At 34.1% G+C, this 27500-nt stretch overlaps 1 protein-coding gene across 8 annotated transcripts in view; it reads right to left on the minus strand.

The window, feature by feature from the left end:
- The window catches only part of ptprma (protein tyrosine phosphatase receptor type Ma), a 331270-nt gene that overhangs the window by 152926 nt on the left and 150844 nt on the right, over positions 1-27500 (minus strand). For all 8 annotated transcript variants that reach the window (XM_056451138.1, XM_056451136.1, XM_056451137.1 and 5 more), the window contains exons 8-9: positions 7924-8229; positions 6420-6529 (exon numbers count right to left, since the gene is read on the minus strand). In XM_056451138.1, coding sequence (XP_056307113.1) covers positions 6420-6529; positions 7924-8229 — 416 coding nt within the window. The remainder of the gene's footprint in view (positions 1-6419; positions 6530-7923; positions 8230-27500) is intronic.

Genomic DNA, 27500 nt, shown 5'->3' on the forward strand with positions numbered 1-27500 from the left:
TAGTGGCTTTAGGACAAAGAGCTTGAGAGAGTGAGCCAGCGATTCTTGCATGCATGAAATATTACACATTATGACAAATTCTGCTGCTACACAACTGAAACCTGCTGATATACAGTTTCTCGTTCAGAATTGTAGTATGTTAAAGTACTATAAAGTTTTCTAACTGGCCAATGACATGATCTAGTGGGTCTCCGTCATCTTTACGGTGCGCGTTCGTGATTTCAGGAGGTGTGGCTTTGGACAGCAGGAGAGGGTCTGTGTTCCAATTTTCCCTGCATCCAGGTTAGCACGTCGTGTTCGATGTCTTAATTTCACACTAGGAATACACACAGGTTCGAAGATTCGTTCTCGCCCCCTACAGTGCAATTCAGCCAGGTATACATCCGCACTAAAATATTATGGTGAAAGTCATCATAGCTTGTATAGTATAGACCCAGCTCCCAACCCAACTTTGAGAATAGATTAACGGCCATATTTTTTTTATTGCCCGATAAACAGCCTCGCATTAACACAGCACCACTAGTTTCAAACATATCATGCTAAACGGTTAGCATTTAGGCTGATCACCTACTGCACCTTTAAGATGTTTTATTTAGTGACATCCATGTTTTGTTTTTAATCATAATGACCTTTATCCATTAAATTGAAGTGAACTTTTGGATGAAATGTATTTAATTATCTCAAATTTCCCCCTTGCTGAATATAACATGCATCACTTCATTTCATTTATCATCATATCTGAGTTTTATTAACCTTCAGGGCTACAAAATACCCCTTGCATCTCCTGTGCTTGCTAGTAAATCATGGTAAGAGGTGTGTTTTGGATGTGTTTTTGTGGTTGTGCAGGAAACATGTTTCCTCTTGCTGTGTTTCAGACACATTCCTGCAGCATGAGCTTCTGTTTGTTATTATTACAGTGCCCTACAAATACAGCAGTCCGTGACGCACACTAAAGACATCAGAACAGGAGATGAACTGCTCAACACTCATTCAAACACACACACACACACACACACTATACAACTACAAAGAAATACACTGCACATATATACAGCACATATAACACATATACAGTATATATACAAATACAAACACACACACATTTATATATGTGTGTGTGTGTTTGTATATATATTGTGTGTTTGTATATACATATATGTGTATATATATATATATATATATATATATATATATATATATATATATATATATATATATATATATATATATATATATATATATATATATATATGTATATATGTATATATGTGTGTGTATATGTATATATATATATGTGTGTGTCCATGTATATATATATATGTATACATGTGTGTGTATATGTATATATGTATATATATATATATATATATATATATATATATATATATATATATATATATATGTGTGTGTCCATGTATATATATATATGTGTGTGTATATGTATATATGTATATATATATATATATATATAAACACGTCGCACACACGTACTTTAGATATATATATATATATATATATATATATATATATATATATATATATATATATATATATATATATATATATATATATACACATATATATACACATAAATATATACACATATATGTATATACAAACACACAATATATATACAAACACAAACACACACACACATATATATATATATATTTATATTATATATAAACACAACGCACACACATACTTTATGTATGCACAAATAAACACACATATAAATACAACACACACAAACATTATATACACAAATACACCCACACACACATATTATATATAAATACAATGCACACACATACTTTACATATACACAAATACACACAAATAAAAACACACATACAGTACACACACACACACACACACACACACACACACGCTGTGGTAAATCTAATCTAAAAATAAAGATAAAGGAGAATAATGGCCGGCGTGCTGCACTGCTTCAGCTGTGTGATCATCTGAATATAACGCCACACCCTGGAATGCTCATCAGCCAATCAGAATCCAGCATTCATCAAATATTTCTGATGTCCGAAATGTCATTTGTCACCTGATTTTGCCTGTGAGTGAAGGCATAAACATGTTCCCTAAACACTGAACGAGGAGCGCTTTGTGAATGTTATTGTGTGTTTGTGTGTGTATGTGTGTGTGTGTTAGTTATTGTGTGTTTTTGTGCATAATTGACTCTTCTGGAGTTCTGGAGACTGTGAACAATGGCGCTCGGAGACTCATTGTTCATCAGAGTGAATTCAGCCCATTAAACTGTCACGTTCATGATCTGAAATTACAATCTGTCACGCGGCGTCTTTAAAGAAGTGTCAGGCCTGTGATCTGTGCGGGGAAAAAGACAAAACACAAGCGTTCTGCCTCATTAAAGCTCTTCATGCAGGAGGAAGACTCTGCTGGAGGTGTGTGTGTGTGTTTCCCGGTGCATTCTGGGTAAAGACAGCACTGTCGTCATAGTGATTCGCAGCTCAGACCTCCATCGGGAGAAATTGTCATTCAATTTTGTAAAAAGTGTTTCCCAAGTGCGGCACTCAAACACATGATTTCACTGCTTGTATACACTACTTACAGTCACAATTATTACTCCTTGTTTTTTTTGGTAATTATTGTAATTGTATTATTGTAATTATCTTGTAATTTGTATTTCGCCTGCAGCTAGCTCTCTCACATGGTCGCACACTGAAGCTGAGCAGGGCTGAGCCTGGTCAGTGTCTGGATGGGAGACCACATGGGAACACTAGGCTGCTGTTGGCAGTGTTGTTAGTGAGGCCAGCAGGGGGCGCTCAACCTGCAGTCAGTGTGAGTCCTAACGCCCCAGTATATTGATGGGGATTCTTTAGGACTTATTCTTGGAAGGCTAAATTACCCAATATGCTTTGCGTGTATGCGCAGGTAACATTCACATCTGGACAGCTTTGAAATGATAGTTTTAATCTATTTTACCTGCTTTTATCTTCTTTAAACTGATACTGTTGTGGATCAGCGCCACCTCCTGGACTGATCATTTAAATAATGTGATCTAACAGGATGGAAAACATCAGCTGTGAGGTATTTTCCCCTCCTTGTCAGGCAGCATCTGCTACTATTTAAATGAAGCCTCGTCATCACTAAAGTCACCTGTCCTGTCCCTCTAGCACACTGATTTAATAACTGTGACAAAGTGAAAATAAGTTGACATTTTGAAATGACAGAAACACACAAACCGTGGTGAACACAACACACTAAATAAAACCTAAACAGCTCACGATTAGAATCAACAGCAGATCAGCCAGCAGAGGATCAGTCACACAGACTTTTATTGGTCCTTTTTGAAAATTGCATGACTTACATACCTGTTAAGTTACATGCCAGTAATCTGAATTGCTCTATAATGCAGTGAAGTAGTGTGTGTGTGTGCGTGCGTGTGTGTGTGTGCGTGCGTGTGTGTGTGTGTGTGTGTGTGTGTGTGTGTATTGAAGAGCTGCTGAGCTAACAGCTTACAGGCCGGGGAAACACACACACACACACACACACACACACACACACACACACACACACACACTGTATTTCTGATGGCAGACACTTGAACTAGGAGAACGTTTTTCTCCAGCGCTTGAACCACATCTGACAGATTATAACGGCTTTAACACACACCTTTAAAGTTGTGTGTCACAAAAACACTCCGTAATCCACTCAAAACGCTATTGAAGCGCAAATTACCGGTGGTAAACGCTGTAAACGGAAGTTCTAAGCATTCTACTGGAAGACGCTGGTCACCCTCCATGCAGCAGCCAAGATCTATACTGTCAGTGAGCACTGTCTTTCAGATGAGACCGAGCTCCTGACTCTCTATGGTCATTAATAATCCCATTATCTCCTTGGAAAAAAGAGTAGGGGCTTAACCCCTGCATCCTGGCCAAATCTGCCCACTGGCCTCCTAACCATCCCCATATCATAACTGGCTTAATCACTATCTCCTCTCCACCAATCAGCTGCTGTGTGGTGTGCGGTCTGGCGCAATATGGCTGCAGTCACATCATCCAGGTGGATGCTGCACACTGGTGCTGGAGGAGGAGATTCAACTCAAAAATGTGTAAAGCGCTTTGAGTGTCCAGAAAACGCTATATAAATGTAAGGAATTATTATTAGTATTCTTATTTCTCAAATGATGCTGAACAGATTCAGGAATTTTTCACAGTATTTCATATATAATGTTTTTCTTCTGGAGAAAGTCTTATTTACTTTATTTCGGCTAGAATAAATCGTTTTTAACCCATTTTAGGGTTAATATTATTATCCTCCTTCAGCAATATTAGTTTTGGATCGTCTCCGGAACAAACCACTGTTATACCATGACTTACCTAATTACCCTAACTTTACCCTAATTACCCTAGTTAAGCCTTTAAATGTCACTTTAAGCTGAATACTAGTGTCTTGAAGAATATCTAGTCTAATATTATTTACTGTCATCATGACAAAGAGAAAAGACATCAGTTATTAGAGATGAGTTATTAAGGGGCAGCACTGTGGCTTGGTGGTTAGGTCGCTGGTTCGAGCCTCGGCTGGGCCAGTTGGTGTTGTTGTGTGGAGTTTGCATGTTCTCCCCGTGTTGGTGTGGGTTTCCTCCGGGTGCTCCGGTTTCCCCCACAGTCCAAACACATGCGCTATAGGGGAATTGATCAACTAAATTGGTTGTAGTGTTTAAGTGTGTGTGTGTGTGTGAATGAGTGAGTATGGGTGTTTCCCAGGACTGGGTTGCAGCTGGAAGGGCATCCGCTTTGCAAAATATATGCCGGAATAGTTGGTGGTTCATTCCCCTGTGTGGACTAAAGTGACTAAGATGAAGGAAAATGAAATAGTTATTAAAACTATTGTGTTTACATGTGTAAATACTGTGTATATAGTTAGAGTGGTGAAGCTGTTGTTTAATAGATGTAGTGTGTGTGTGTGTGTGTGTGTGTGAGTAATGAAGTGTTGTGTGTTTGATATTCTGCTGTAGTTTGGATCAGTAAAGCGCTGTCTAGTGTCTCTCTCTCCGCAGATTGAGTTCATCTCTGCTCCTCTGTGGCCTTAAATTGGACTGAGAACGGAGCGCTGTCCATTAGCAGCTCAATGATTAATTCAGATCAAATCCCTGAGCTGCTTTTCATTAGGTGATATTAGAAGAGCGGGGCGTCGCGTCTCACTCGTCTCCAGCTGAACAGAAGCACAGAGAACTCAAGAGAAGCTGCGTTTCTGATCTGTTGCTCAAAATATAGGGATGAGTCGAGGACTGTGGGCACATTTCAGGGTGCGTCCCAATCAGCACTCTTGTTCACTAGTCAGTGCACTGATCAGGGCGTCAGGCACATGCACACTCAATCAGCCAAAGGTCTTCAGCCATTACGATAAATTAAAAAACACACATGTATGTGTGCTTATGTGTGTTTGTGTATGTATGCGTGTGTATGTATGCATGTTTTGTGTGTATGTTAGTGTGTGTGTATACATATGTATGTGTGTATTAATGCATGTGTATGTTTGTGTATGTAGGTTTGTATATGTGTGTATGTATGTATGTTTTGTGTGTATGTTAGTGTGTGTGCGTGTTTGTATACGTATGTATGTGTGTATTAATGCATGTGTGCGTGTATGTGTGTATGTAGGTTTGTATATGTTAGTGTGTGTGTGTGTGTGTATATACATATGTATGTGTGCATTAAAGCATGTGTGTGTGTGTATGTTTATGTATGCAGGTTTGTGTGTATGTACGCACATTAGTGTATGCATGTTTGTGTGAATGGATGTGTGCATGAATGCATGTGTGTGTGTGTATGTTTGTGTATGTGTATGTATGCATGCTTTTTGTATGCATGCATGTTTGTGTGTATGTATGTGTGTTTGTGTATGTATGCATGCTTTGTGTGTATGTTTGTGTATGTCGGTTTGTGTGTGTGTATGCATATGAGTGTATGCATATTTTTATGTGTATGTTTGTGTGTGTGTGTATGTTTGTGTGAATGTATGCGCATATGAATGCTTGTGTGTGTGTGTGTATGTTTGTGTGTATGCTTGTTTTTGTTAGTTTGTGTATATGCATGCATGTGTGTGTGTGCCTGCATGTTTTTGTGTGTATGTTTGTGTGTGTGTGTGTATGTGTATATGTTTGTGTGAATGTACGCGCGTATGAATGCATGCATGTATGTTTGTGTGTGTATGTATGCATGTTTTTAGTGTATGTTTGTGTGTGTGTGTATGTGTGTTTTTGTTTGTTTGTGTATATGTATGCATGTGTGTGTGTGTGTATATATATATGTATGTGTTTGTGTTAATGTATGTGTGTTTGAGTGTGTATGTTATTTGTTTATGTTTGTTTATGTGTGTGTGTGTGTGTGTGTGCGTGTGTGTGCGTGTGTGCGTGTGTGTGTGTTTGCAGCTCTCACCTCATACTGTTTGATGATGCCGTATGTGTGCAGTGGTTCTCTCCATCTCAGTGTGATCTTCTCCTCATACGTGTTGCCCTGAATGGAGTCCTGCGGGACGGGGCCCGGCACTGAAAACACACACACACACACACACTATCAAAACCACACACTCATGCATTTTCAATAACACACTCCTGTCTTGGATGTGTAATGTTTAGATGATTCAGAAAGAATATGAGGCCTTGACTGGTGGACTGATGTATTGTCTGAAAAAAACACAACACACACACACACACACACACACACACACACACACACCGCATACTAAAGCCTCACAACAACACTAATGACCTCACACCTGACCAATACTCAAGCTGCGTGAAAAATATGCTGGATAATTTGGCGGTTCATTCCGCTGTGGCGACTCCAGATTAATAAAGGGACTAAGCCAAATGAATGAATGAATGAATGAATATATTTAAGTTTTAAACCTAAAATCAAACCATCTGCCAAATGAAATAACTTAAAAACGCAGATATTTCATATTTATTATTATCATTTAGTTTAACTAGCTGTACTAAAATAAATCAAATGACAATAAAAATAGGCAAATACAGTGGTCCCTCGCTATAATGCGGTTCACTTCTCGCAGATTTTTTCGTGTAATTAACTTTTCTACAGCGCACTCTGCGTCCTGATTGGCTGAAGACCATTGTCAATAAAGCTCCTCCTACCGTGTCTCCTGTACACTACAGAATGCGTTCAGCTTGCCAAATTGCTATAAATCTTCGACTGCGAGCAGTGTGAGTCTGAAGTGCTGGACTGTACGTTTGCAGGTTTTCATCCCACAATTTCAATGAAACGTTCTGCACCACCAAAGGCAACCAAAAGGTGGAGGAAGATGCTAACCATCGCACAAAAAGTTAAACTTCTGGTCATGCTAAAGAGAGGAAGAAGTTACGCGGCTGTAGGGCGCCATTACAGAATAAATAAATGAAGATGAAATGTTTCTGATCATTCTATAATATTGGACTTATTTTTCTATGAAGGTTTGAACTTTGAGAGTGTTTAAACAAGAGAGAAAAGTGTGAGAATGCTAATGCCTGTCTGAGAAAAGTCTATAAAGTGTGTAACGAGGGGTTTTACAGCCTTATAACATCTTTAATAATTGAAAAATTTAAGCTGACTACTTTGCGGATTTCGCCTATTGAGGGTTATTTGTACAACGTAACTCCTGCAATTATTAATCAATAAACATTTCTAATACAATAGATTTTTTTACTACTAAATAATTAAATATAAATGGTTTAATTATATAAACATATTTATAAAAATATATAATAGTTAATAGTTAAAATGAATATCAATACTAATAATAAATATTATTTATGATGTGCTTTTCTTAAACTTCTTAAAGCAATATGTATATATAATAATAACAACAACAACAACAACAACAACAACAATAATAATAATGACAACAACAACAATAATAATAATAATAATAATAAAGGTGTCTGACCGTCCTCGTCGGTGAGCACCTGGAGCTCCGGGCTGTCCTTGTCGCCCTCTCGGTTCCGGAGCACCAGCCGTATGCTGACGTTGGTGAAGGGCGGGAGGTTTCTGATGGTGTGCTGCGGTGCAGGGCTGTGCAGGTCGAAACACTGCTCCTCTCGCCGATCCTCCTTCCCGTTGCTGTAGCGATACTGCACCGTCAGGTTATAGCTGTAGCAGCGCGTCACGTTATATCCGAACGGCTCCCAGCGCACCGTCAGCTGCTTTGACTTAATGTCCACCACCGTCAGCTGCCGAGGCCCGTGCATCGGGTCTGAAACACACACACACACAGGATTGTTTGGTGAATTGTGGGGACATTAAACAGGTTTCCATTGTTTTTATATTGTAAAAAGTGTATTTTCTCAGGAACGGCCATTAGGCGATGTTAAATGCACTCGAAAAGAGGAGAGTCTTTAACATCGATTTAAAAACAGATAGAGTGGGTGCTATTCTGATTTTTAATGGTAACTTATTCCATAATTTCGGACCCACAACTGCAAAGGCTCTATTGCCCCTGCATTTGAGACGAGACAGTCAGAGTTTGATCTAAGGATCGGGTTTGGGCTTTAGTAATGATCAGATCAGAAAGATATGGTGGCGCTAGATTATGCAAAGTTTTATAAGCAGAGTAAAATTTTATAGTCTATTCGGAAATGAACCGGCAACCAATGTAGTGATCGCAATATTGGTGCGATATGGTCCTATTTGTGGCTACTCGTGAGCAAACAGGCGGCCACATTTTGGACCATTTTAAGTCTAGAAATAGAAGATAAAGGTAGAGCAATATATAAAGAATTACAATAATCGAATCACGCAGAAATAAAAGCATGAAATCAAGGCATGATCAGATTTTATTGTGCTCAAATAAGCGTAATCTAGAGGCCTTTACCTTTCATATAAGACACTTCTGATACCCAATCATCAACTAGAAGTCCAGTTATTATTTGCCGTTCCTAAAACTTGGATAGGCGACAAGACTTTTGTCAGGTGGTGTATTAGATCAAGTGTTACCTATGCATATTTTGTGCACCAGTAATGGTTTATTTATAGATAAAATTGTACTTTAAAATAAAGAGTGGCCAAAATTTGCTTTGTATAAAAAAAAACCATGCATTCTGTGCTGTATAACCCAAAAATACATATATAAAAATATTGCTTCATATTTAACTAATTATATGAAGGTGGTGGGTGTGGGGGGGGGGGGGGGGGGGGTTATATATATAATATAATATAATATAATATAATATAATATAATATAATATAATATAATATAATATAATATAATATAATATAAAATAAAATAATATAATATAATATAATATAAAATAATATAATATAAAATAATATAATATAAAATAATATAATATAATATAATATAATATAATATAATATAAAATAATATAATATAATATAATATAAAATAATATAATATAATATAAAATAATATAATATAATATAAATAATATAATATAAATATAATATAATATAATATAAATAATATAATATAATATAATATAATATAATATAATATAATATAAAATAATATAATATAATATAAAATAATATAATATAATATAAAATAATATAATATAATATAATATAGTTTAATATAATATAAAATAATATAATATAAAATAATATAATATAATATAATATAAAATAATATAATATAATATAATATAATATAATATAATATAAAATAATATAATATAAAATAATATAATAATATAATATAATATAATATAATATAATATAATATAATATAATATAATATAATATAATATAATATAAATAATATAATATAATATAAATAATATAATATAATATAATATAATATAAAATAATATAATATAATATAATATAATATAATATAATATAAAATAATATAATATAATATAATATAATATAATATAATATAATATAATATAAAATAATATAATATAAATAATATAATATAATATAATATAATATAAATAGATAATATAATATAATATAATATAAAATAATATAATATAAAATAATATAATATAAAATAATATAATATAAAATAATATAATATAATATAATATAATATAATATAATATAATATAATATAATATAAAATAATATAATATAAAATAATATAATATAAAATAATATAATATAAAATAATATAATATAAAATAATATAATATAATATAATATAATATAATATAATATAATATAATATAATATAATATAATATAATATAATATAAAATAATATAATATAATATAATATAATATAATATAATATAAAATAATATAATATAAAATAATATAATATAATATAATATAATATAATATAATATAATATAATATAATATAATATAAAATAATATAATATAAAATAATATAATATAATATAATATAATATAATATAATATAATATAAAATAATATAATATAAAATAATATAATATAATATAATATAATATAATATAATATAAAATAATATAATATAATATAATATAATATAATATAATATAATATAATATAATATAATATAATATAATATAAAATAATATAATATAATATAATATAATATAATATAATATAATATAATATAATATAATATAATATAATATAATATAAAATAATATAATATAATATAATATAATATAATATAATATAATATAATATAATATAAAATAGTATAATATAATATAATATAATATAATATAAAATAATATAATATAAAATAATATAATATAATATAAAATAATATAATATAAAATAATATAATATAATATAATATAATATAAAATAATATAATATAATATAATATAAAATAATATAATATAATATAATATAATATAATATATAATTTAATATAATATAATATAATATAAAATAATATAATATAATATAATATAATATAATATAATATAATATAATATAATATAATATAATATAATAATATAAAATAATATAATATAATATAATATAATATAATATAATATAATATAATATAATATAATATAAAATAATATAATATAATATAATATAAAATAATATAATATAAAATAATATAATATAATATAAAATAATATAATATAATATAAAATAATATAATATAATATAATATAATATAAAATAATATAATATAATATAATATAATATAATATAATATAATATAATATAATATAAAATAATATAATATAATATAATATAATATAAAATAATATAATATAATATAATATAATATAAAATAATATAATATAATATAATATAATATATAATATAATATAATATAAAATAATATAATATAATATAAAATAATATAATATATAATTTAATATAATATAATATAATATAATATAATATAATATAATATAATATAATATAATATAATATAATATAATATAATATAATATAATATAATATATTTTTTATTTTTTTTTTATTTTATTTACTTTTCCTTTTTTAATTTCTAATAATATTAAACTTGGGCAAATCCTTTATGCTTGTTGCTAAGATCAATCTAGCATCAGTCCTTCAGCAGCTCCTGGTCTGAACGTTCACAACAGTCAAAAGCTTTTAATTTCTGCACTCAATAAAAGCGCAGTTTCCCGCAGCGCTCGGCTTTCTTCCTCTGGAGTGTGATTGTGAATGAAAGTATTGGTGAGAACAATCGGAGCACTTCACCGCTGCGCTATTGAGAAATATCCAGGAAGGAAGAATGCAAAACTTGAGAAAGGAGAGCGTGATATTCTGCAGAAAAGGAAACCCGGTGATTTTCCTTTTCAGCAGGTAAAAGCGTCTGGAGGACAGCGCTCTGAGATTGAGCAGAAGTGCTGAAGAACCAAACCCTGCTGATGATGCCGAATAATCACAATGAGAATCTGAACAGAACAGAGCCCAGAGCCGAAAGAGAAGGCAAGATGCTCATAACCCACAAATGACCAGAGATGCCTCTCACAAAAGCATCGTAAACCTAAGAAGTTTGTAAAAATATTGTATAATTTATTTTAATATTACAGTCTGTTTTCAAGAAGTATTGCAGGTCTAAGAAGTTCGTAAAAATATCGTACAACTGATCTTGATATTGCGGTCTGTTTCTCAAATATATCGTAAGTCTAAGAAATGTGTAAAAATTAACGTATAACTTATTTAATATTTAAGTGTTTCCACAAACATTGTAAGCCTAAAAGTTTTGTAAAAAATATTGTACAACTACTATTAATATTGCGAAATGTTTCCTAGAAGTATTATTAAAGTTCGTAAAAATGATCATACAACTGATCTTAATATTACAGCCTGTTGTCCACAAACATTGTAAGACTAATAAGTTCATGAAAATTATCGATATGATTGATTTTAATATTACGAAATATTTTCTAAAAGTATTGTAAGCCAAAAACCTTCGTAAAAATTATTGTACAACTAGTTTTAATATTACAATGTGTTTTCTAGAAGTATTGTAAGCCTAAAAACTTTCAAAAAAATTATCGTACAACTAATCTTAATATCGCAATATGTTTTCTAGAAGTATCGTAAGCCTAAGAAGCCTAAGTTCGTAAAAATGATTGTACAACTAATCTTAATATCACAATATGTTTTCTAGAAGTTCATAAAAATGTATCATAAGCCTAAGTTCGTAAACGACTAATCTTAATATTGTGGTCTGTATTTAAACTTAAATTTATCATAAGTCTAGAAAATTCAGACATAAATGCCAATGACAATTAATTGTAATTAATTTTCACAAACATCATAAGTCTAAAAAGCTCGAGAAACTGATGTATAAAACATTTTAATATTACAATATGTTCTATAGAAGTATCGTAAGCCTAAAAATATCATATAAATTATCGTACAACTGATATTAATTTTACAGTCAGTTTTCTAGAAGCATTGCAAGCCTAGAAAGAAAATAAAAATTATCGTACAACTGATATTAATTTTACAGTCAGTTTTCCAAAAGTATCATTAGCCTAAGAAGTTCATAAAAATGATCACATAACTAATTTTAATGTTACAGTCTGTTTTCTAGATGTATCGTAAGCCTAAGTTTGTAAAAATGATCACATGACTAATCTTATTACGGTCTGTTTCCAAAAAGTATCATAAGTCTAAGAAGTTCATAAAAATTATCGTACAACTTATTTTAATGTTACAGTCTGTTTTCTAGATGTATTGTAAGCCTAAATTAATAAAAATTACCATGACTAATCTTAATATTACGTTCTGTTTCTGAGAAGTATCGTAAGTCTCAAAAGTTTATAAAAACTATTGTACAACTAATTTTAATATTACAGTCTGTTTTCTAGATGTATCGTAAGCCTAAGTTTGTAAAAATGATCATACGACTAATCTTAATATTACTGTCTGTTTCTCAAAAGTATCGTAAATCTAAGAAGTTCGTAAAAATGATCATACAACTTATTTTAATATCACGCTCTGTTACTCAAATGTATCATAAGTCTAAGTTCGTAAAAAATATCGTACAACTTATTTTCTTAATATTACAGTCTGTTTTCTAGAGGTATCATGAGCGTAAAATTTATCGTATGATTATTCTTAATATTAGAGTGTTTTCAAATAGCATTTTAAGTATGAGAAGTTCATTAAAACGATTGTATGACAAAATAAACCAACCACTGCTGTCAATTATTACCACTAATTTTTACGTTTTGTTCGTTTGTTTGCTTTAGAGACTGCTTTGACCTTCAGAGCTTTAATCTTTCCTTGTGCTGCTTTTTGATCGTGTTTCCCAAAAAACAAAAGGTTTCTTGTCAAAGTTTCTTGCTTAATATGCAAAACAATCCACTTCTAGCACAGAATAAACACAACAACAATGAATATTACATTACTTCTGGAAAAATAAATCAAGTGTTCATAAAGCTGTAATTTTGATCTCTCTCTACACACACACACACACACACACACACACACACACACAGATAAATAATTGCATCTGCTCTCAAACGCAGTGTTTCTGTAGGGCAAAACAGTGTGCTTTTAGTCTTCTAATCACATGTGTGAATTAAAGCTTGATATAAATAAGCGTCTAATCCTGCTCAACCTTGCCGTTAGGAATAAAGCAGCATTTCCATACAGACGGAGTTTCAAAAGCGCCTGGAAATCTGAGGAATAAAGCCTGATTTACATACAATTCATCCCAATCTGCTCCTCTGCAAGTCTTCATCAGCGTGAGGCAGAAAACAGCAGCATTATACTGTATGCAGATCAGCCCACAGACCCTGCTGCAGGACTGGCTAGATGAAGTTTTCTCCACAGATGAAGTGCTGTGTGTGTGTGCGTGTGTGTGTGTGTGTGTGTGTGTGTGTGTGTGTGTGTCCTTCAGACTGGTCTTCTTCTGTTTTAACTCATTGATTATCTGCCCACAGTCACTGAAAATACTATTAACAGTCTATTGATTAAGCTGAGCGGAGAGAGAGAGCTCCAGCAGACAAATCACCCCTATTTACACACACACTATCAGCTCTGTGTGTGTGTGTGCGTGTGTGTGTGTGTGTGTGTGTGTGTGTGTGTGTGCTGATAAAGCAACACCAGCAGAGAGTTGTTGTGTTTTAGTCGCACTATAAACAAAATAACCTGGAGCGCAGTGCAGAGAGATAGAGATAACACACACACACACCCCTACATACACAGACATTAACACACACACTTTAACACACTCAGACAAACACACACACACACACATTCTCTCTCTCTCAAACACACACACACAGGAAAACACAGACATACTTACATACGCACATGCATACACACATACATACATATGCACACATGGGCACGGACAAACACACAGGCACACTTACATACGCACACGCATACACACATACGCACACGTGGGCACGGACAAACACACATGCACACTTACACACAAACTTACATATATAGACATACTCTTACACACACACACACACACTCATACGAGTGCACACACAGGCACACCTACATGTATACATATTCTCTCTCTCTCTCTCTCTCTCTCTTACACACACACAGGCACGGGCACACACACACACTACATACACGCACGCATGCACACACACACAAAACACAGCACATCTAAAATCCTATTACTCAGCTAGTATATAGTGAAAGCTGCTGAATTGACCACACACACACACACACACACACACACACACACACACACACGTTTCCCATGATGCAGTAGTCCTGCACCGGTTTATGGCCTTTACACACTAATAAAACCCCTCCGTCTCTCCCTCGGAGGCCTGACCTTGACCTTTGACCTCTCCGCTCAGAGCCGCATGCTGATTGGCTGCAGCAGATTGATTCATATAAACGAGTGTGTGTGAGTGTCAAAGGTCAAGGAGAAACCCAGGGCTGAATGGTGCTTTAAATATGACGAGTGTATAATGACGGGACGTCCCGGATCAGCTCCTGAAATGAGGAGGAGGATGTTTAATGTGGTCAGCATCACCGAGACTAACCCTGTATTACTGGAGAAGTGCTGAAACCTGAAGAAATGAAGCAAATCTCTGAAGACGGCAGCTTATAGATCAGTTACAGTGCTTTTAACATCACTTTATATATATATTTTAGTGCTCGGCCGTAATCGGTGTTAACGCGAGACTCTTATCGTGCGACAAAAAAAAAAAATATGGCCGTTACTCTATTCTCAAAGTTGGGTTGGGAGCTGGGTCTATACTATACAAGCTATGATGACTTTCACCTTGATATTTTAGTGCGGATGTATACCTGACCAGTGAGCCGTCTGACAAACAAGTCCTCTTCTGAATCAAATCAGCAGGATGCCTGGCTTTAACTACAGTACAGTGTAACTACAGTTTCACTTTAACTCATGCACATTTCATTCATGCCCCCGTGACCAACTGTGGTATTAGACACAAACAAGGAGTAAGGACTGCTAAGAGTGTTATAGAATGTAATAACGCTCACCAAACGGAAAGAAAAAAAACGTCCTGGTGTAAATGGTGTAAAGTCCTACATGACGATAATAGTTTGATTGCAGTGTTTACTTCAATAATATCTGCATCCTCCACATGTCTTATTTCCATTTCTGTTTAGTTCAGTGATGACTTTAGTCAGATTAAGGTAATCAAAAATCTCTGTTTACTTGGTGACTCTTAATCAGAGTATTGTTTTAATCATATTAAAATCGTTTTAAAGTATTGTTGCCCATGTAAACATACTCAATGATTGACACACCGTCAGGGCTCTGTGAACTTCGGCATTGAGAAGCAGCATTTTCTGTATGTACGTACATCAAAAGCAAGTATGAAATCGCTGTTTGGAGCTTATGTAGGCCTACAGTTCAACATTCATGTGTAACTGAATAAACAGTTAATAAACGTAAGCACATCTTATTGATCATCATTTATTTTCATCACTAATTATCACAGTAGAACAGTTTCTCAAGCAGTTTGTGATGCATTTTGGAAACAGGAGATGAGCCGCTGGTCTAATGCGCCACCTGGCTCCAGAAACCCGTTCTCAAAGATTTATTATTTGGGTAGCACACATATTCTGAATGTCTTCGGCAGAATTCAAATGAGCCATTTTAATCTAGATTGATCTACATTAAAAATAATAATCTATGCCCACCTATAATATATATATATATATATATATATATATATATATATATATATATATATATATATATATATATATATATATATATATATATATATATATATATGCACACACACACACAGTTGAAGTCAGGGAAGATATCCTTATTTAACAGAATTTTTTTTTTAATTAAACATAATTTGGGAAATATAAAAAAATATATATATATATATATATATATATATATATCACCAGAGGGCGAATAATCCTTCAACTGTCCATGTATGCACTTTTATTCAATTTACTGTTAATCATATTATGTTGTGCTGTAATTTTCATATTGCATTTACTGTAGGGAACTCTTCTACTCAGATTCATCCATACGTCACTTTTTTATTTTACTTCTATCCTGTTGAAAGGGCTAATTTGACAGCTCTGATTGGTAACTTGTGTTTGTCTTGTGGCTAGGTGTGATGCTGATATGGCATTAAAAATAATAATAATAATATATATATATATATATATATATATATATATATATATAAATAAATTTAAAAAGCTAACACAATTACTTTTATGCATATTTTTCATCACAGTTTTTATAAACTGCATGGTACATCTAAATCAATATGGTATATTTGTATTATATCATGTTAAATGTAGTTTGGAATTTAAAAATCAGTATTAAATCAGTATATTAATTATAAATAACTACAGTTTATGATTAATTACTTTACATTATAAATTATATTTCTCATATCACCTGAAAAACCCATTGTAATGTGTGCTGTTGATCATTTAATATCCTCAATAAATATAAGTGGTATATTTTATACATTAAACATAACTAAATAATAAAACATCTATGTAGACACATCAAACACACACAGACAATAAGAATATATGTGTGTGTGTTAACGTCTGTGTCTGAGTTTGTGTGTTAATGTGTGTGTTTATGTTTGAGTGTGTTAGTGTGTGCATGTGTCTGAGTTTGTGTGCTAATGTGTGTGTGTTGTGTATGCCAATATGTGTGTGTATATATTTGAGTGTGTTACTGTGTGTGTGTGCTAATGTGTGTGTGTTTATGTCTGAGTGTGTTAAAGTGCGTGTGCATGTGTCTGAGTTTGTGTGCTAATGTGTGTGTTGTGTATGCCAATATGTGTGTGTTTATATTTGAGTGTGTTACTGCGTGTGTGTGTGTGTGTGTGTGTGTGTGTGTGTGTTGTGTATGCCAATATGTGTGTGTTAATATTTGACTGTGTTACTGTGTGTGTGTTTGTGCTAATGTGTGTGTGTTTATGTCTGAGTGTGTTACTGTGTGTGTGCATGTGTATCTGAGTTTGTGTGTGTATGTGTTTATGTCTGAAAGTGTTAGTGTGTGTTCACGTGTATATACATATATATTTGTGTAGGTGTGTGCTAATGTGTGTGTGTGTGTGTGAATTTGCGTGTATGTGAGTGTATTTATATATATGTGTGTGTGTGTGTGTGATTGATATTCCCTCCACTGCTCTCTCTGTCTCTCTCTTTCGCTCAGAGCGCTGTATTAATTGTAATTGGCATTTGTATGTCAGACGTCAGTGGCGAGTGAAGGTTTGACATTTAAATAACGCCGGCCTGATCATTGTCACATTATTGCCTGCTGATGAGCGGCTGGTCAGAATAATCCTAATATTAGTGCGCTCTCCGTGTCTGAGCGCCGGACGCAGAGAATAAAAGCATTAGTCCCGCATGGAGGAGAACAAATGGAGCGAAACTGAAGAGAAACGCTTTTACTGCTGGAGGTGAAACAGAGACGGACACAAATCATGCTGTTATCAGATTCTCCTGTTACAACAAAACAATAAACCACACACACACACACACACACACACACACACACACACACACACACACACACACACACACTCCTGTCTGAGAGCTAAGCCTCACATATATATATACTCTACAGTACATACACTGCTGCAGAATCATATCGAATATCCATTCATTTTCGTTCGGCTTAGCCCCTTTATTCATCAGGGGTCACCACAGTGGCATGAACCGCCAACTATTCCAGTATATGTTTTATGCTGTGGATGCACTTCCAGTTGCTGGGAAACACCCATACACATGGTGTAATGATGTGGGGGATATTTTCTTGGTCGATTAGTACCAATTGAGCATCATATCAATGCCACAGCCTTCCTTATTAGGCTGAGTATTGTTGCTGACCATGTCCATCCCTTTATGACCACAGTGTCTCCATCTTCTGATGGCTACTTCCAGCAGGATAACGCACCATGTCATAAAGCTCCAATCATCAGCAACTGTGTGATGCTATCATGTCAATATGGAGCAAAATCTCTGAGGAATATTTCCAGTAGCTTGTTGAATCTCTGACATGAAGGATTAAGGGAGTTCTGAAAGCAACAGGAGGTCCAACCCGGTACTAGTAAGGTGTACCTAATAAAGTGGCCGGTATCTTTATTCATGTAAAAAGTAAAAGAAAATAAAACAAATCCTCAAATATATGCAATTCAATTTATATAATTGTTCAGAAATAACATTTCTTTTAGCTGGTCTACATTTTTACGATTATTATTAGCATTATTATTATTATTATTAACATTAAAATTTTAAGTATTATTGCTATTTTTAGCATTAGCATTATTATTATCATCATCATCCCCATTATTATAATTATATTCAAGCATTTTCAAGGATTTCCAGCTCCTGTATGAACACAGTTTTGTCTCTTTGTTAGCTTTTTCGCCATATTTTTAACCTCAATTTCCCAGTTTCCCGTAGACGCTAGCCTGAACATAAGATGATGTTTTGAGGAGCATCTGGATCTCCTTCACACTCCTGACTGACCGTCTGATGTTCGGCTCCGGCGAGGAAAAACTCTCGCACACAAGTGGGAGCAAAGAAATAAAAGCTAAAGGAGGAATGAATCAAAAGCAACAAAAGCGGAACGCGGAGTGTTTGATGTGTGCGTGGAAGCGTCCCCGGTGCGTGATTCACTGAACTCCAAGAATCACGGCCGCGTCGCTTTATTGTTTCTGAAAAATCCCTCTGCGGCGAGAAGCGGAGCAGGATTTCTGCAATATCAACAAACCCATCTGGGTAATGGCGCTGCTTTCATCCTTATCAAAGCTCTTTTCATATCGGCTGGAAGTGGAGCAATAATGACAGCTTTTGAAAACCCACAATCAAAACTCAATTACTCTACCCAGAGTGCACTTCTGCACAAAAGATGGCGCTGTCCTGGCGCCGGCGGGCATCCGCTCTCGAGCATCTGTGTGTATTGAGGACGAGGAATGTGTTTCAATCAGGCCTCATTCACACTCATTCACTTCCTGCAGCAGTGTACATGTGAGGTGATGTCATCATGCTTCATCACGATGTCATCGCTGCAATATGATGATACATACAGACAGACGAGGATTGTTCATTATGTTTATTTGGTTAACTGTAGTTCCCAACACCCTAGCAACCACATAACACTACAACAACCACTCAAACACCCAAGCAACCACGTAAAACTACAACAGCCCCTCAAACACCCTGGCAACCACGTAACACTACAACCACCCAAACAACTTTGTAACACTACAAAAACCACTTAAACATTCTAGCAACCTTATAACATCGCAACAAAAACCCAAACACCCTAGCAACCATGTAACACCACAACAACCACCTAAACACCCTAGGAACCACATAACACAACAATCACCCAAACAACCAAGCAACCACGTAACAACACAAACACCCTAGCAACAACATAAAACTACAACAACCACCTAAACACCCTGGCAACCGTATAACACCACAACAACCACCCAACCAACCACGTAACACCACAACTACCTCCCAAAACAACCTAGCAACTATATAACACCACAATAACCACCCAAACACCCTAGCAACCACGTAATACCACAGCAGCCACCCAAACACCCTAGTAACCATGTAACGCCATAACAACCACCCAAACACCCTAGCAACCATGTAATACCACAACAACCACCCAAACCCTCCATTAACTATGTATCACCACAACAAACACCCTAGCAAATATGTAACACAACAACCACCCAAACATCCTAGCAACCACACAACACCACATCAAACGTCCTAGCAACCATGTAACGTCACAACAACCACCCAAAAACTATAGCAACCATGTATCATCACAACAAACATCCTTGAAACTATGTAACACAACAACCACAACAAACATCTTAGCAACCATGTAACAGCAGAACAACCACCTAAACACTCTAGCAACCATGTAACACCACAATATCCACCCAAACACTCTATCAACCATGTGTCACCACAACAAAGATCTTTGGAACTATGTAACACAACAAACATCCTAGCACAACACAACACCACAACAAACATCCTAGCAACCATGTAACGCCACAAGCACCAAAACACCCTAGCAAAAATGTAACACCACAACAACCACCTAAACAATCTATCAACCATGTATCACCACCCAAACTCCCTAGCAACCCTGTAACACCACAACAGACACCCTAGCAACTATGTAACACAACAACAACCACCCAAACATCAAAGCAAAAAGTAAAACCACAACCGCCCAAACACCCTAGCAACCATGTAACACCACAACAACCACCCAAACACCCTTGCAACCATGTAACACTACAACAAACACCCTAGCAACTATGCAACACCACAGCAACCACCAAAACACCTTTGCAACCATGTAACACCACAACAGACACCCAGCAACTATGCAACACCACAACTACCCAAACACTCTTGCAACCATGTAACCAACAAACACCCTAGCAACTATGTAACACCACAGCAACCACCCAAACACCCTAGCAACCATGTAACACCACGACAGTCACCCAGAAACTATGCAACACCACAATTACCCAAACACTCTCACAACCATGTAAACACCACAACAAACACCCTAGCAACTAATGTCACACAACAACCACCCAAACACCCTCACAACCACGTAACACCACAACAAACACCCTAGCAACTACGTAACGCCACAACAGCAAACATGTTACACCACAACAACCACCCAAACAACTATGTATCACCACAACAGACACCCTAGCAACTATGTGACAACAAACACCCTAGCAACCACATAACTTTACAACAGACACCTTAGCAACTATGTAACACCACAGCAACCACCCAGAGACCCTAACAACCATGTAACACCCCGACAGCAAACATGTTCCCCCACAACAACCACCCAAACACATTAGCAACCATGTAACCCCACAACAAACACCCTAGCAACTATATAACACCCCAACATCCAATCAAACACCCTAGCAACCACTCAGAACCGCCAGAAACCAGTTGTATATCCTCAGCAATCTGTTTAGTTGTGTGTGTGATGTTTATCTGTCGGGTTTGGACACAGTGATTAATTTGCATGGCCGAAGCGGCACAGGGGGATTGTGGGAGAATGAGTTTCCGCCCTGAGGGATCAGGCTTATCTGCGTCAGAAACTCCTCAAAGACCTTCAGCAGATCAAACCGACCCTGAAGAAATGAGCATTCACTGTCAGACTCAGACTCCTGCAGCATCTCAAACACACGCAATCAAACACAGCGCTAACATGCTAACACTCAACCTGATTTGATTGACAGCAGCTGGAGTCATGTGACCAGAACACACCCCACTGAACTTCAGCAATCTGACCAACACCCGTATACTGGGTTACACACACCATATCACATTAACAACATCTGACACACAAACACACACACACACCATCCAGGCCATATTATAGCTAGCGTAGTTAAAAATGTAAAAATACTAGCAAGCCACACCCATGACATATGTCACATACTACTTACTACACAGTTTTATTACAATATAATATAATATAATATAATATAATATAATATAATATAATATAATATAATATAATATAATATAATATAATATAATATAATATAATATGAAATAATATAATAAAATACAACCCAAGCAACCACACCATAGCAACCAAACACCTTAGCAACCCTTCAAAACACCTCTAAAACTCTAATCTTTCAAAACATTAGATCAATTACTTAAAACATCCACAATAGATTTAACATTAAAATATATAAACACCCTAGCAACCCCTATGAACACCTTAGAAATAAAGTAACACCACTGCAACCACCCTGTAGATCCTAGCAACCATTCTGAACACTCTAGAAACCACAAACTCCCTGGCAACTTTTCAAAAACTACCTATTTCTACCCTTTATTTCCTAACAACAATTTAAACACCCTAGCAACCACCTCAAACCCATCAACAACCCTTTAGAATACCCAAGCAACCACATAACAGCACAGCAAGCAAACACCTTAGAAACTTTTCAAAACATCCTAGTCAACTCAAACTCAAAACGTCAAAAATAAAATAAAACAAAATTAAATTAAAATTAAATAATTAAAAAAATAAATAAACTAATTAAAATAAAATAACGATTGAATTAAAATGTAAATAATTATAATAAATTAAATTAAATAAAAAATAATATAATATAATATTAAAATAAAACACAATTAACTTAAATTAAATATAAAAAATAATAATATAAAATTATAATAAATAAAATAAAAAATAAAGTAAAATAATAAAATAAAATACATTAAAAAATAAAATAAAATAAAATAAAATAAAATAAAATAAAATAAAATAAAATAAAATAAAATAAAATAAAATAAAATAAAATAAAATAGGGCAAGTAAATGATTTAGTAAGCGAGGCGCGCTCTGTGTACGGGTTATTCTTGCGTGAATCTGCCCGGAGCAATATAGCGTTTTCCGATGGGAGAGGAAGGAAAGGCTCCGGAGTAATGGCCTACTTCAGGGATAAAAGGCAGGTTTACTCTATTTACCGTACTGCTCATGTAAAATGGATTATAAAGAGCTGCTGAAATATGCAAGTCTGAAAACAGACGTGGATCATGTTTGATTCACCGCAGCTCCTGAACGAACTTCCCGAAGATCCTTGAATGGCTTACTGCTAGAAGGCAAAATAAAAGTCCTGTGGAGAATAATAATGGGAAGATCTAATAAAAGTAATCCTTTAAAATATCCTATTAACTCAGGACATCAGAAAATAAAAAAAATAAAAATAAAATTAATATTATATTTTAAAAATAAATAAATAAATAAATAAATAAATAAATAAATAAATAAATAAATAAATATTGGTTCTTCCACTTTGGTGACCCCTGATAAAGCGAGGACTTAACTGAAGGAAAGTGAAAATTTTGAATTAAAATTTTAATTCAATTAAAAATTCTATCAATAAATAAATAAAATGTTTAACTAAATTTAAATTAATCAAATTAACTTAAATATAAAGGTAAAAATAACAAAATAAATATTATTGGTTCATTCCACACTGGTGACCCTGATAAAGCAGGCACTAAGCCAAAGGAAAATAAAATTAAATTAAATAAAAAATAATAATAATAATAATAATAATAATAAATAAATAATAATATTAATAATTTTTATTATTATTATTTATATTTTATATAATAATAAATTAAATAAAAATAAATTCAATTTTAAAATTAAATTAAATTAAATTAAATTAAAAAATTAAATAAATTAATATAAAATAAAATAAAAAAGGTTCATTAAACTGTGGTGACCCCTTATAAAGCAGGCACTAAGCCGAAGAAAAAAAAAATTTATGAATAAAATAAAATAAAATAAAATAAAATAAAATAAAATAAAATAAAATAAAATAAAATAAAATAAAATAAAATAAAATAAAATAAAATAAAATTTAATTAAATTAAATTTAATTTAATTTAATTTAATTTAATTTAATTTAATTTAATTTAATTTAAAATTTTATTAAATTAAAAATAAACAAATAATTAAAAAAAATTGATAACGATGGAAGACAGGTAAATAATTCATCAATAATTAATAATTAATATCACATACAACGTTGTCAGTGACTCATTATTTCCTTCATATTTCCCCCTTTTTTGGGGCAAATAAGAAAAACAAAACCTTTAAACCGTTCTTTAACAAACAGAAAAACAACAAAGTCTATCAGTAAAACCCAAAACACACTAAACTGAACCCAAACGCAGACAGACGGTTATACTTTCAGTGTATAATGGTGTGTGTTTCCAACTGTGTGCGTCCTGGGACTGAAATAAATAAACTATTTGCTTGAGTTTTTGCTCATTTTGACTCTGCACGTCTATTTCTCCGTATCTGGAGCTCTTTGTCAGGATAAATAATGGCATAACGCTGCAGTCACAAGTGGAGCAGATGAGTTTGTCAGCCCTCATTTGGCCGCAGTAACATCGATTTAGACAGGGAAAAAAAACAGGAAATTGCACGGCCTGTTCAATAGGCCAATGAGATTAGACAGAGAGAGCGGGAATTACCATAAAAATGATGCTTCATGCTCAAATCTGAGAGGAACACAACTACTGGGAGAAACCGAAAGGAAAGAAATTGTGCTGTATTAATGAAATGCAGGACTTATTTACACACATCTGCTGTCGGATTCAACATCCCAGCTGATGAAACAAGAGAACAGCAGCATTCCCAGTCTGCATATGTGTTAATAAAAGAATATGGTGCATATATTCCACTGACAGACACAGCCATTCCTGAATGCATTTAATTACAAACTGATTCCAAACCAATTGAACCCTTCTGAGTTTACAGACAGATGAAGATTACATGTGCAGTTCAACCATGTGGACTCTTAATGATAGAAGAAGATTTTTACTGGTTGCTAGGGAATTCAGAGTGGTTGTTAGGGTGTTCAGGTTGGTTGCTAGGGTGTTTAGTGGTTGCTAGGGAGTTCAGATTGTTTACAAGAATGTTCAGAGTGGTTGCTAGGGTGATCATGTTGGTTGCTATGGTGTTTAGATTGGTTACTAGAATGATCAGAGTGGTTGCTAGGGTGTTCAGAGTGGTTACTAGAGTGTTCAGATTGTATACTAGAATGTTCAGAGTGGTTGCTAGGGTGATCAGGTTGGTTGCTATGTGTTCTGATTGTTTACTAGAATGTTCAGAGTGGTTGTTATGGATATCAGGTTGGTTGCTAGGTGTTCTGATTGTTTACTGGAATCTTAAGAGTGGTTGTTATGGTATTTAGTTTGTTTGTTAGGCTGTACAGTTTGGTTAGGGTTAGACTATTTACTAGAATGTTCAAAGTGGTTGCTAAGGTGTTCAGGTTGGTTGCTAGGGTGTTTAGATTGATTACTAGAATGATTAGAGTGGTTACTAGGGTGTTCAATTTGGTTAGGGTTAGCTTAGGGTTAGATTGAACAGATTGTTTACTAGAATGTTCAGAGTGGTTGCTAGGGTGTTCAGGCTGGTTGCTAGGGTGTTTAGATTGATTACTAGAATGTTCAGAGTGGTTGCTATGATGTTCAGGTTGGTTGCTAGGGTGTTTAGATTGATTACTAGAATGTTCAGAGGGGCTGCTATGGTGTTCAGGTTGGTTGCTAGGGTGTTTAGATTGATTACTAGAATGTTCAGAGTGGTTGCTAGGGTGTTCAGTTTGATTGTTAGGCTGATCAGTTTGGTTAGGGTTAGAGTGTTTAATAGAATGTACAGAGTGGTTGCTAGGGTGTTCAGGTTGGTTGCTAGCGTGTTCCGTTTAGTTACAAAAGATGTTTAGAATGCCTGCTTGGGTGTTCAGAGTTGTTATTTAAATGTTCAGAGTGGTTGCTAGAGTGTTGAGATTGGTTACCAAAATGAGCCAATCTTGATTGCTAGGGTGTGCAGTTTGGTGCTAGCGCCTTAAGAGTGCTTGCAAAGTTGTTCAGACTGTTTACTAGAATGATCAGAGTGGTTGGTTGCTAGGTGTTCAAAGTGGTTGTGAGAGTGTTCTAATTGTTTACTAGAACACTGAGTGAATAGGGTATTCAGTTTGGTTGCTAGGATGTCCAGATTGGTTACTAGAAGATTCAGTTTGAATGCTAGGGAGTTCAGTTTGGTTGCAAGGGTCTTTACAATGGATACTACGGTGATCAATTTGGTTATTAAGATGTTTAGAGTAGTTGCTAAGGTGTTAAGATTGGTAACTATGATATTTAGATTGGTTGCTAGGGTGTTCAGACTGGTAACTATGATATTCAGAGTGCTTGCTAGGGTGTTCAGACTGGTAACTATGATATTCAGATTGGTTGCTAGGGTGTTCAGACTGGTAACTATGATATTCAGATTGGTTGCTAGGGTGTTCAGACTGGTAACTATGATATTCAGAGTGCTTGTTAGGGTGTTCAGACTGGTAACTATGATATTCAGATTGGTTGTTAGAGTGTTCAGACTGGTTACTTGAATACTTAGATTGGTTGCTAGGGTGTTCCACTTGGTTGCTAGGGTGGTCAGATTGGTAACTAAAATGTTCAGATCGGTTACTAGGCTATTCTATATAGTTGCTAAGATGTTATGTGTGGTTTGGAAACTGTGGTTATGTTATTGGTCTAAAACCACTTATGTGTCCAGTGTTGTGTTCATATTTATGATTATGTTTGATTGTGAAGCACCATGGTCCTGCGAGACAGGACATTTCCTTAAACTGTATGTCCACCCATTGTAGAGGAATCACAATACACTCAACCTGACGTGTGTTGTGCTGAAAGAGCATGAACAGGAGGATGTGTTTCTGCTGCACACGCCTGATCTGAACAGCTTTCTGTCCTCCATTATTGCATTATAAAGCAGCGTGACATCTCCATTACAGTATCAACAATCGCTCTCTGCTGCTGATAACACCGGCAGGGTTTGCTGACGAATCGCTCACTGTACACTTTTCTACAGCTTTACACCGAGTATCAGAGAGAGAGAGAGAGGCGCTTCATGAAGAGCTGCAGATGTGGAGCAGCAGAGATCCATCAGTAGCTGTTTCCATTCTCCTCTTTTTATGCACATTTTGGATTCTGGCATTCAAAAATGATTAATGGAAACACTAAAGATGCACGTAATTTTTTTTGACA

Source organism: Danio aesculapii, chromosome 24 (genome assembly GCF_903798145.1).
Source record: "Danio aesculapii chromosome 24, fDanAes4.1, whole genome shotgun sequence".
In the NCBI taxonomy this organism is placed as follows: Eukaryota; Metazoa; Chordata; class Actinopteri; order Cypriniformes; family Danionidae; genus Danio; species Danio aesculapii.